The 13,407-nt window shown below is 39.9% G+C and overlaps 1 protein-coding gene across 1 annotated transcript in view; it reads left to right on the forward strand.

Moving 5' to 3' along the window:
* Positions 1-3,572: 3,572 nt before the first annotated feature.
* kcnk3a (potassium channel, subfamily K, member 3a) overlaps positions 3,573-13,407 on the forward strand; it is a 30,248-nt gene continuing 20,413 nt past the window's right edge. Inside the window, exon 1 of the mRNA XM_070849311.1 lies at positions 3,573-3,918. Within this exon, the coding sequence (XP_070705412.1) occupies positions 3,636-3,918 (283 nt within the window). The 5' untranslated portion in view covers positions 3,573-3,635. The remainder of the gene's footprint in view (positions 3,919-13,407) is intronic.

A 13,407-nucleotide genomic window follows, 5' to 3' on the forward strand; every position in this document is an offset into this window, starting at 1 on the left:
ATTTGATCCTTCATTGTGATAAAAATGTATGATACATTTATTCTAAGTTTATCCCACATATATCCGCCAGCTGAAATACTTCTTAGAGCATCAAATTTGTATTAATCCACAGCTGAAAATAGTTCCCTTATAATGCACTCTTTATTCTTATTTTAGTAATGCTTGCTAGAACCCACAGCGCTGAGGAAATAACTGAGCCTTTTTAAAAATGAAGGGATACATTCTGGCCTATTTTTTAAAAGATTGATGTCATCAGTAGGAACTAGTTGGCTTGAAACTGGGAGCCAAAGAATGGCTGGAGAAAACATGAAGCACTGAGAAACCATTTCTCTCATAAAGATCAGATTTGTTTCCTATATACTGAAAATCAATATCAGAAAGCCTTTGTAGACAAGAGAAGGGGTATAGATGTTATTCATTATGCCCTCAGTCTTTACCTTCCAAAGAGCATTTACTGAAAGGCCACATTTATGATCAAAGTGTCATGGATTAATTGACATATTGATCAGCATGCAGCACTTCAGTTTGTGAAGGGAGGATTTATGCAGGCTCAGTCACGGTTGACTTGACTGACCTGGTTATTGAAGCCAGAGCTATTTTCGGCCGGGCTCACAGTGTGGAACTTAAGATTAGCCAGGATCTATCAGTCAATGATAGAGCAGGTGAGGTGCAGCACAGATGTCACCGCCTGTCACAGGCTGGCTGAGGTATTAATATCTGTACTCCATTCTTGTGCAAAAGAAAACATTTGTTTGTGGGGAAAAATGAGTAATAATGAAGGAATAAAAAGAAATGAAATATGATTGGGATTGCCTTGACCTCACCAAACAGAGTCTCCGTCTCCCACTGACGCACTAACACATCAGGGAACCACTGACTGGAAACCAGTGACACTAAAGGTCATCGAATTTGGCCCCAGTTAGACTTTCACTTGACATTTTGTCTCTCTGCGTCAAATCATCATCATCATGTGTTTCTCTTTCTGCTTAAACACTCCACACACACTACATTGCCGTACAATGTAAACATACAATATTTTGACATGGTTGGGGAGTTTCATATGGGGTTTATTTATTCTCAAGTTTGAAAAAAAAAAAGAAATGCTTCTGGTATTGCCTTACCGCAAAGGGAAAAGATGAGGCCAAAGAGCGGACGTTTGAGTTTTCTTTGGAGCCAAAATAACAGCTGGGTCCTGTTGAGCTCTGTGGTGAGTCATTTTCAGAGCATCACTCATAAATAGAGAAGTTTCCTTTCATTTGAATGAAAAAACAAAAACCCTCTCACAGCAGTGAATGAATAAAGGGGCTTTTTACCCCCAGCTGCTCTGCTTAAGTAGTACAGTGGTCACCAGGCTGCTGGAGTCCACATGGTCTCATGGGAATTCATGGGATTTCCTCCAAAAGACAAACATTTTGTGTTACATCCACTGAAAAGTGACCCTGTCATATGATACGTTTAAAGTTAAGTTTTAGGGAGTTACTGCCGGTTAAAAGTCAGTTTGATCGGTCATTTCAGTCAGAGAATGTCCATCACAATCTCCTGAAGCTCAAAATGGCTTCTTTTGATAAATAGATGGCTAGTTTACAATTATATGAATTCTATTCTATTCAGGTCCCATCAGCTTGTACTAGCCTCTGTGTTTTGTGTTTATCTTCAGCATCTTATCTGTGCAGATTCTGTTGCACCTCACCTGTCCAATAGTTGGCACTGCTGAGCTGCCATGCCTCAGTTTTAAACCGTATTAAAGAAGTGGATGTGGCCAGGTGAGGTGAGGTGACCCCTGTTTTCTGGACTACCTTTTTCAAGCCCTGAGTTTGGCACTTTGGCCTTCGCCATCTTGGCTTTTAGGACGAGAGCATGGAACCAGCTAGCTTGCTCGGTTAGCAGGGTGCATCCGTAACTCACATAAATAGGGGATGCTAATTTTGGCTATCGAAAAAAACATTAAAGCAAATCATACCTACAGGAAAAACTGGACAGCTGAGTCCTTAAAGTGTCTTTTAATTCATCTGAAGGCTGAACAAGACATTTTTTTTTTAGATGGCCAGGCGATATCACAATTAGTTTTCATGAACTGAAAACAAAAGCGTCAAAGCTCTGAGATGAAAACACAGAGAACACCCCAAAAAAGTTCACAGCTACTTAAATGTACACAGCACAGCGTGTATATGCATTGCTATGTCTCTATACTGGTTGACAACTTACAGTGGTAGGAACGTGCTTTAAGACATTTGTTGTCTGAACAGAAAGAAAATATGATATTTAATATCATAAATTACTAAACTAAAAGGAAAAGGGCTTCAAGGTTTAATTACTGTAGCTACTGGGTTTTTATATCATTTTAAAGTTATTCGGAATATGGTGAAAAAACACTCTGCTTTGGTGGGTCGTTATTAAAAACATGTGATTGATTTGTAGTGAATCACTCAGTCACAGGGTTTGTTCTTTAGTATTTGAATTTCATGCAACTTTCTACTTTCAGTCAAAAATTGTTCTTTTTATTCCACCACATTTGCCTGACAGCTTTTAGCCGCTTCTCAGATTACAATAGTTCATGCCATTCTTGTCCAGCGATGATCTTATAGACCATGATGCATTGCTGTAGATTAAACTGCCCAAGATCTATATAAAGTAGTTTAAATTAGCTCAACCAAATGGTATTATTATTATGTGTGCTGCTGTCACAAAGACAACCAGATTTTCAACTAGAAACCCGGATCTTGGTGCTGTGATAAAAGCAGAGCAAACCATGCAGTAGTGTTGATAAGCAGGCAGGTTGTGTTACTTACTGATTTAGTAGACAGAATGCCAGTTTAGGCCTCTCCGGTCTCTACATCGATTGACTACAGGGGAAAACCAATCCCGTCATGTGATGGGCGCCATTGTTGTAATTTAGGTTTGGCCATTATGCAAAAGTGGTTTCAAAGCCATGGCACTTTTCCTGGGTGTTTGGAGAAAACCAAAGCACTACCCTCTTCCACAATGGTTGACGCACTTCCTTTGTGTTGTTTTCCCAGGAGACCAAACTCAGACGCTGACAGAATTGCTGAGTGAAAGTGACAAAATGACAAAAAAGTTCACTTTGGGTAAAGCTTTGAATGCAGAACTTTGACTTGTAGTGGAACATTTCCACAGTACTGTGTTTGTACTTTAAGTAAATGATCTGAATATAATTATAATATATTTTTGCCGATAATAAGGTTTTGAATTTGAGACTGAAAGGGACTTTTGCTTGTAGCGGACAGTTTTTTTTACATTGTTGTATTGTTACCTTTACTTAAGGAAGAGATCTAAACACTGCAGCTATTATGACACATGCAACCAAGTTAAATGAAGAGAGCACTCAGTATTTTGCAATGAGGGTTAAACTGGGATAAGCACAATATTTCCTCTGCGATGTGAGGGAGGATGGGGGGGGCGGGGGGGGGGGGGCGGATGGGGGAGGATGGATGGACGGAGGGGGAGGATTCCTCCAGTGGGAGGGGTGGTGCTGAATGAACAGCTCCTGTGCTCATAAAGTAATCAGAGAGCCTCTCTGCTCCGTCAGAGCAGCACAGCCATGAGCCAGCCGAGCTCCCCATCCTCCAGACCCGCGCTCACACTCCGCCCGTCCCCCTGACACACACCACACCACCATGAAGAGGCAAAACGTGAGGACCCTCGCCCTCATCATCGGCACCTTCACCTACCTGATAGTCGGCGCCGCGATCTTCGACGCGCTGGAATCCCAGAAGGAGACGACCCAGAGGAGGGAGCTGGACCTGAGGAAAGCGGAGCTGCTCAAGACGTTCAACTTGTCCACGGTGGACTTTGACGAGCTGGAGAAGGTGGTGCTGCAGCTGAAGCCGCACAAAGCCGGGGTGCAGTGGAAATTCGCCGGCTCCTTTTACTTCGCCATCACTGTGATCACGACCATAGGTAAGAGAGCACCCCTGAGAGATCATCTCTGTGAACTTTGACTTTTATTTTACCGCAGGAAAAAGTTGAGTCACTGGCTCATATCTCGGTTATTTGTTTAATATGAGGCTGGATCCATGACTGCAAACTCTTGTGAACTCATTTGTGGACTAACGTCACTGCAAGACTCTAAATCCAGACTGGAAAACTCTAGCAGACACTCATAGGAACATTACATTATTATTTGAGTAACAAAATTCATAAACTCAAGTGCAACAGGTGAAAAGTGACCTGCAACTCTTCAGAATATGCAATATTAATGTACACACTTAATCATTAGATATTTACTTGAGTTAAAGTGACAACACTGCAATATAATATACTCCATTATAAGACAAGTAACTGACAAGTAAAAGTACATAAGCTTTACTGGCAAAATGTGTTTTATTATTACTTATTCTACTGCTGCTGAAGGATACATGTATAGCATTTTACAGTTGGTCCATTTGCAGGTGATTTTAACGATTTTTACATACATGGTAGGTTGATCTGTGACAATGCATCTTGTTTTATATGATTCTATCAATTATGAAACTATAAATGTCATGCTTAGAATATGAATCTGCTGAGAAATGAGCAACTGTAGCTATCTGATAACTGCAGTGAAATAAAAAGCGCAAGTGTTTCCCTCTGAAATGTGGTGGAGTAGGAATAACATAAGATGGAAATAGTCAGATGATGTGCAAGTACCTCAGTCCACCACTGCTGAAGACATAGACAACATGCTTATAGCTACATTAACACAACATGATAATATATAAGCACAACAGGTGTGCCAACTGTATTTTAACTCTTCGGAGTCTCGGACCGCCCGTCGGCGTCAAAGACACAAACACAAAGAAAGCAAGCTAAACAGTTTTAATGGGAAACACAAAGGTAAAATGAAAAGTAGTAAAAAACGGACATTTTACCCCAAGACTCTGGAGGGTTAAGAATAAGGTCCTTATACCATAGAATATTAACTTCCTGTTTACAGGATGATATATTATTATCATAGTGGCAGTAAACACGGTTAAAAATACCATAATAAGATCTTGCATAATCTGAATAATGGCCATCACTGGCACAAGTTTTCCATATCAGCATGAGGTGTTGGTGGCAGCTCGAAACCCCGTTACTGCTGTATAAACGTCCTGCGTATTGTTTCACACAGACCGAGCAGAGAGGAGACATTGTTATAAACTGAATACAGAGAAAAAGGTCATCGCCAGAGCCTTTTATAGTGAAGTGAAGGACGATTAAGGACAAGCGTCTCTCCAAACATGAAATCCTGCTGCTCATAAGTAAAGGTTGTCATTAGCGAAGATGCTCCGGGAAAGTTAAGTTATGAGACATTCATTTGCCTCTTCGCTTGTGCTCTTTCTCATTATTCCTGCTCCAGAAGGCCCTGACAACACAAGGCTCCCAGCTCTTTACTCATTTTGTTATACACCCTTCAAAATATAGCCTGTTTCTTAATTCTTTGCACAACACTCTGTTTGCAACTACAACTCCAAGCTTAACTTAGTCAAACATTTTAAATATTGCAAAATGAAAGCAAAAAGACAAATATGCATTGTTTACTTGGTGTCACTTTTAAGATGGTATGTCCAAGGCAACACTACGTAATAGTAACATGTGGACACAAGTGACAATTACAAGATAAAGACGTGTTGAATTTGTCTTAATTTCCCAATAATCTCTTTTTTGTTACAATAAGGGTTAGAAAGTCAGGAATTAAACTCATTAATGTCATTTCCACAGAATCTATCTAACGTTTGATAGCATTAGCTAACATTAACCACCATAAGCAACTGGTCATACCAGACCAAGCAAGGCTGCAGTGGCAAAACACTTGAGTGAAATGAAATAGGAAATACTGTGTTTTATTGCCTACAAATTTCCCATTTCCCATATTAGAGGGCGCTTGTCTTAGTTGTTCTTACAAAAGTAACACAGTCTCTATTTAACATCTTTTCATCTATTTAGAAGCCATCCTTATCACCATCCCCTGTCTGAGCCAGTCTCCGGTATTTAGTGACCGGGGCAGTTGTCAGTAGTGACCTGTGACTTGTAACCCTATCAGATGCAGGCAACTAATTGCACACTAACCCAACCCTGGGTGTCTGTAACCGCATTCTGTAATTGCGAGCCCAGAGCCTGCTACAAACACAGTGATTGGCGTTTCAGCCTGCCATTAAGTATTAATGACAACACCAGACCCTCGCTGTTCCATTGGCCTCTTGGCACACAACATTAACACTGTAGATACTCTACTGTATACACAATATCATGCAGCCATGACTCACAGTAAAGTCTAAATGTTGAGCCACACTAAGAGGGTGTAACATCTCATTTGTTGTTTTATATGAAGCTAAATCGTAGCGAGGCTGAATCTATTTCTGTCACCAACCAAAGTATAAAAATAGAACCTCTTATTTCCTGTCATATTCGTTGAAATTATAATTAAAGTCATTTAAGAAATGAGGACTCAGGACATCATATCCAACACAGGACACCCCTAAGGACCAGAGTGCTAAAGTCGAAAACAGTGTTCTCTATATGAAATATCAAGTTTCTAAAAAGAGTACAAGTGACAATGAGTCAGCCTGAAGCCTGGCGGGCTGTCGATTCTATGAGGACAAATGACATCCTGGAAAGCTGTCAATAAATATACATTTCAATTTACATGTCTACAATCTGCAGTGGAAAACAGCTGACATGTGACAAGATCTGGCCCCAGCTTGCTCTACTAGTAATTAAAAATGAGTGAAGAAGCCGCAATCAGTAATCAGTCATCATTTTCCGCAGAGGATAGAAGGCAGGGTGTCCATCATTCACCACCCGCGAGGGAAAATGGTTGAGGCAAGGTGAGAAATGCCGCAAGGGGGAAATAAATGAGCTTTAGGTGAGAAAGCGCTCTGAATATGGCGGGGAGATAGGGGGCGCTCCCCTGCCCGAATTCGCTAAAATTCCTCGTGGGTAGAAACACCGTCATCGCTCTCCAGGGGTGCACATCTTGTCACTGCCACGTCAGTTCATGTGACCACAGCACTCCCTGCACATGTTGCACTTCAAGGTCATAAAGACCACGTGGAGGACAAATACGCATCATGAATACACCACTGCTCACATCTTCTGTGTGTTATCTGATGTGCTGAATGACATGTGATAACAACAGGAATGTGTCAAATGTGTTATGCTGTTCTTCTTCGGCAGCTGGCTGACTTGTGTTTTCTTCTTTTTTTTTACATGTTGACATACAGTAGTCTTTGTGTGATGCACAATATGTTCGCACACGCTACAGGATCAGTTAACACACACACACACACATACACAAACATATTTTCTCATTTACTTCTGGTAGTACCGAGTCAAGCAGAAAGTCAGGATTTTTCCGTCCAGGTTTGGAGAAATACTGTACATCTCTGACATTTCTTCATTTACTTTAAAGCAGTGGAGGTGAATGGAATTTCATTTGTGGTGCTCACAGCACAGAAAAATGGCATCTTCCCGAAACTTTCTTATGAGGAGTCTCTATAGTTGCAGCCCAGTACATCAAAGAATTACATTCACATTACATGATTACTCACCTCACAGTTTACGTCTAATGCCAATGGTCAGTGCCAGAGAGGTGAAAAGTAAAGGTGTATCGATCGGGGTGGTGGATGGTGGGTGTAGCATGTCTGACATTACAGGAGACTGGAATTCATGCCCTGTAAAAAACTGCAATTAGCTTTTTAGTAACTGTAACCATAATAATTACCTACCTTTAGTGTTTAAGTAACCTTTAATGCACCTTAGCTTACTTTATGAACCCTTACCATATGTTAACAATACATTTAATTTATCAGAACCACACTCTGATTGTGTCCAGATATTGCAGAAAACAAAACGTCCACTACTGATGTTTTTGTGTGTTCGTAGAATTGCTGTGGTTTTTTTTCAGTCATACTGATATAATCATGTGTAATTACAAAATTTTTATAACATAAATATCTATTGGTGTGTAGCCAAGCAGATCATTTTGATTCTATTTGTCCAGGTTTTTGAATTCCTGTGTCTGAGATTCCTGCCTTCATCCCAATTCAATGGAGGTGAATGGAATTTTGTTTGTGGCACTGACAGCATTAAATAAAACTGTAATGACCTCAGACCTCGCTGTGAAAGTTTTCATCAGAAAAAACAGTCCCAAAAAATATACTACTGTTTGTAAAAAAGACATGTTGGTGTTGGAATGAGATTCACCAACAGCTGCATATCACAAAAAACTTGGCAAATAAAACCAAAAATAGTTAGATATCAGCAGAAAGTAAGTGAGTAAGTAAGTTTTTTGGTATTTTGGATGACTTGACCCTAACTACTAACTGATCTAGTTCTTTAAAGTGGTGGAAAGTTATTCTTGCAAAAACATTTTGACACCTGGCCTTTTGTCTAATGTCTAATCTCTGAAGTCATTAACCTTCTTGCTAAGCTCATAAACGGAACTCTTTTTAAGAATAAGACCCTTTAAAGTCACAATATGGTTGTAGTTAGGCAAACATTCCTTCCAAATCTCCTGCATTGCTTGGATTTTTATTATTCTGAATCACCTCTTGTTAAATAGTTTTTTCTCAAAGATCATTTGGCCGTTTGCCTCTCATTGATTCGGCAGACATGACCTCAGTGTTTTGCTCATCGTCTGTAGTTTATCAACAGATTATGGAACTTGTTGTGGAGAGAGGGGAAGTGAATGCATTCGGGGTATGCGGGCCGCTAAAATTCCAAATGATAGCACACAGTCAGTGTTAAAGCCTTGGACTGATGAGGAAAATCTGCTGGTTGGTTTGCAGGCAAACACTCTTCCATCACATTAAACGTGGCTTGGACCAGAGAGCTGAAGCCCTTCCAGCTCTGGTTTAGTTGCTCTGTCACCACCAGTACATCAGTTGTTGATGTACTGGGCAGCTACCAAGTGTGGAAGCGCATTAGTGTATGAATGTGAAGCAGGCCGCTGCTGAAAAAGAGCAGACGTGCTCTACTAATCTTCTCTGGGTCAGTGAACCTACTGTTTCTATATGTGGACTGATAATAAATAAAATATCTGATCATTTTTTTTCTATTTTCATCCCTGACATCATGGACTTTGATTTGGCACCAGGCATGAATCCATTTTCAGTATTGCATAATTACGGAGCACATCCTGAATTATTAATGGTAATTACTTACATTAGTATCATCATTATTATTCAGTCAGCTTAAGAGGTTAGTGCAGTAAGTGGCTGAGAGCACAAAGAATATAACTCTCACCAGCTATTCCACATCAGCACACATCATCAGACAGACAGAGGATAGCTGGATACACAGCTGTAATAAAACATTGCCTGTATGTCACTTAGTGATGTACTGGCAACAGCAGAGAGACAATAGAAATGCTGTTTTTCTCTGTGACCGAACATTATTATTACTTTTTACACACACATACTGCAGAAAATAACTCAAATGTAGAGGAGCTTTCATAGACATCTGGATGGATTGACTGAAAGTTTTATACCAATGTTCATGATGTTTCCTTCCTGACTTCTCCTCTAGCGCCACTGTAGGGTTAGCATTTGTGGCTCAGAGTGAAATGTCTTGTCAACTAGATTGGTTTCCAATTTGGTGAACAATCACTTCCCCCTCGGGTTGAACTGCAGTCATTTTAGTGACCCTTTAACTTGTCATCAAGCACCATCATCAGGTCAAAATTTGTCCAATATTTTTGTTTATGACCTAAAACCTGCAAAACTAATGGTATTATCTTATCAACTATACTTTTGTTTTGCGCTTAACCCTGACCCAAATATTAGCGTGGTAACTTTAACTAAGGTGGTAAACATGGTCACCATTATACATGTTAAGCATTAGCACGATGGCATTGTCACTAGCATGTAGCCAGGCTAGTGTTACCATTGATCTCAAAACACTGCCGTCTGTTTTGCTCCATCACGAAGATTAGAGCCTGGATGCTCACTCAGGTTGTTATGTACATTAGGACATGTCAAGAAATACTTTAGAGGCTTTTGATTATTTTTTCCTTCACAGGACTTCTTTCTTTTAATAGCAGCAGTGCTCTCAGAACTCAGTATTTAAAATTGTTCAATCGTTGCAAAACAAATGTGAAAATGATTCTTGCAGCCCATCAGTAACGAAGGCTTTGAGAGAGAATGGTTTATAATCAACCAGAGCAGTTTCAGTTTACAGTTTAATTGAATTGGGGGTGAATTGATCCTGGCCCTGCTGTGGAGCTGCGGAGCTGCTGCTGTGTTTTAAGTGATTTGGCAGATAAGGTAACTGTAGCTCATCCTGGTGCTTACATAAAAGTGCCCCCGAACAGAGCTAATTACCGTGTATAACTCAAGTGTCAAGCTCTGCCCCCCTCACACACTAAGATGCAATATGACAACAATAAACATTTTTGCAAAAGAAAATAAAGAAGGCTCTGTTCTAATTAAAGTCAGTCAATTTAGGAAATTACACAACAGGCTTTAGGCTCCAAAGGTCATACGTTCATGTTAGCAATACCTTAATCAAGACAGAGCGGCCAGTGTTGCCACGGGCTGTCACTGATAATGTAAAGCAGTGACAGGATGACTAAGCTCTCTGTTTGATTTGCACAGCTCTGTGCCACTGACGTTACAAGACGATCAACTTCAAAACGAAGACGGCTGAATAAGACACAGGGGCTGAGACAAGAGGAGGGGTCAGAGAGGGGGGTATTCACAAAAAGGTGAAAGAGAATTATCATCATATTAAAGCATCTCTGCAGGTTGTTCTGTGGCTCCTCAGAAGAATTTGAAATAGACCTGCTGGCAGGTCTGGAGAAATTGTGAAATGTACTGTAATGAATAATTGTCACTGCACAAGCAGTGTTGGGGGAGAAGTCCAGTTGTCCTGATGAATCAGCTTCTTCATGGATGGAGCACTCGTGTTGTTTAGGACTGTTGTTTCCAACCTTTTTTTCTTGAGACACTTTAAAAAGAGATTATTTTGTTATTCAATTCGGAGGACTTGTTGAAAGCTATCCTACAGGGATCAGAAAAAGGTTTTTCATCCTCTTCACCTACTTGTTGATCATCTTGCAGTCTCTCAGATTGATCTTGTGTGCCCTTGTGATTACTCTCTAATAACGGCTCCCACTTTACTGTGTTTGGCCCTTTGGTCGAGTTAATCAACACTGATTTCAACATTGTTTTGATGTGTTAAATGTTGTACTATTGGTTTCTAATGGACTTCTGATGAAAACTAATGCTTTTCTCTCAATAGGCCATAAACCACTGTTTAAGTGTAACTGTTCAGAATCTGTACATGTATATGCTGAAATGTTAGCTTGTACACAAGACAATAAGCATTATTAGTGGTGGCACAGAGATACATTTGATGTCTGTCCTCTCAGCACGGTTTGGCTGAGCTTAAAATCTGGCCAAAATCCCAGAAATTGTCAGAAGCTCTTTTTGTTCACACCTGAAACCACACACTTTTTGGACAAAAAGCTTTTCAAAATCCCAACCCCCAGAGTCAGGAATTTCTGTAATTCAATACGTACTACAATGATTTGACGTCTTTTTATTGTTATTTTTATTAATGTCATGGCATGGCATTTTATGTGCACCTGTTTTATGAGGTGCCTTGTAACTCTGGGTTTGAAAGTTGCTCCAGAAATTAGAGGAGAAGATCTTACCTGCTGTCGCATGATGCCTTGGAGAGTATAATTATAACGGCTGAATAATTGTCTTGGCTGATGCAGCTTTAAAGAGTCGGGCCTGTGAATATTCACTGTTCTTGTGATGGCAACTTGGCGGATTTGTTTCTTGAAAGTTCAGTAAAGTTTCCAGCGTTTACTAAGTGGACCTGAATGAGCAACAAACTTTAATTAAAACAGCGGTGCTACAGCAAAGTGGATTTTAATAGGTTCTTTGTTTCATAATGGTAATCATTGTACTGAAGTTATTGAATAGGGTAAATATCACAGAGGTACCAGGGAAAATAAAACACACCGACACCTCCATAACTCAGTAGATGTATAAATAATTAGAAACAAAGCAAACAAATCCATGTGTGCGAAAGTGTTTAATGGGTTTTGCATGTCGTTTCCAGCACTTGCAACATGCAGTCTCTTTAATTAAAAGCACCTTAACAGTAACGCTTACATTTTCAGCATCGCTGAGCCCGACCGCACTGAGCTGGAGGTACAAACTGAGTTTACAGAGAGAAACATTTGCAGCTATTATTGGCTGAGAGCTTGTTGCTGTTCTGGATCTGAGGGAGTAACGTCTGAGAAAGTTGATAGAAGTGACTCTCATTGCTGCTGCTGCTCCGTTCACATGACCAGCGAATGTTTACCTATTGTACGTCTGCTTTATGCTCTGCTGCCTCAATGGAAAGTTGAGTGCTTGCCTGACTCACTAAACAAAACAGGACTTTGTATTTATTAGACTTCATAATCCAGCGGGGGCTGACTGGAGTTTGACCAAATAAAATAGTACACAGTAGTGAGATCTGACTCTCTTTCACTTGAAGTTTCCTACTGATTATTTTCCAGAATATGAATAGACATTACATGATGTGTAAAGTCTCAGCTATACTGTGGCAAACTGACTTGTGTGTGGTTTATTTGATCAGAGATGAGAACTCTTTTCGCTATTTTTTCTCAGAATTGAAGAAGGCCCATAATCTCATGTCCTGGAACATTGAATTATGTGGCTCTATACAACCCAGAGCTTTTAGTGAGGTAATGTCCTAATCCTTCCAGTGGATATTTGAGATTAACTGAGATGTGCCCCAGAGCTCCAGACACTAAATGTGTGTTACAACTCCATTAACACTGTAAGGAAATATGTTGCCTCAGTTTACATGAGAAATAATTGGTATAATTACTTACTTTAAAGGATAATTCTGGTGTTACTCTATGTTTTTCGTGCTGTCAACAAATCCCATTAAAAAGAACAAAACCAACCACAGTCTCTCAATACTTTTGTCTGTGGTCCTTTTGGTTCCTACTGCAGATGTAAATCTTTAAAAATGTATTGCAAAAGCTAAACAATTACCTGAAATAGCTGCGCACTCTAGGTTTTTATCAAACATTACTAAAACTGGAGTAAATAGGGCTTTTTTTGGGGGGACTATTTTCAGCATCGGATTAACACACATTCGGCGCTCTAGAGAGTATTCATAGCAGCAGAGTGGTGCATGTGGGATTGGCTTTAAAAGAACTACAATTCATTGTTGGTTTTGGTGAGAAGGATATGGAAAACCATCAGACTCAGCATTTAATATTGAATCATAAAGCATGCTGTAATGTTTCTTTTTTGGTAATTCCATTGTCTACATCTGTGTACATGATGAAATTATTTGAACAACATTGAGCTCAGTCTAAACAGCCATCAAGACCTTTTTCTCTGATCAGTAATAAAGATTATTGGTGCCAACTTACAGACTGAGGCTCAAAGGAAA

The sequence above is a fragment of the Pempheris klunzingeri genome, chromosome 18, assembly GCF_042242105.1.
Source record: "Pempheris klunzingeri isolate RE-2024b chromosome 18, fPemKlu1.hap1, whole genome shotgun sequence".
Taxonomy (NCBI): Eukaryota; Metazoa; Chordata; class Actinopteri; order Acropomatiformes; family Pempheridae; genus Pempheris; species Pempheris klunzingeri.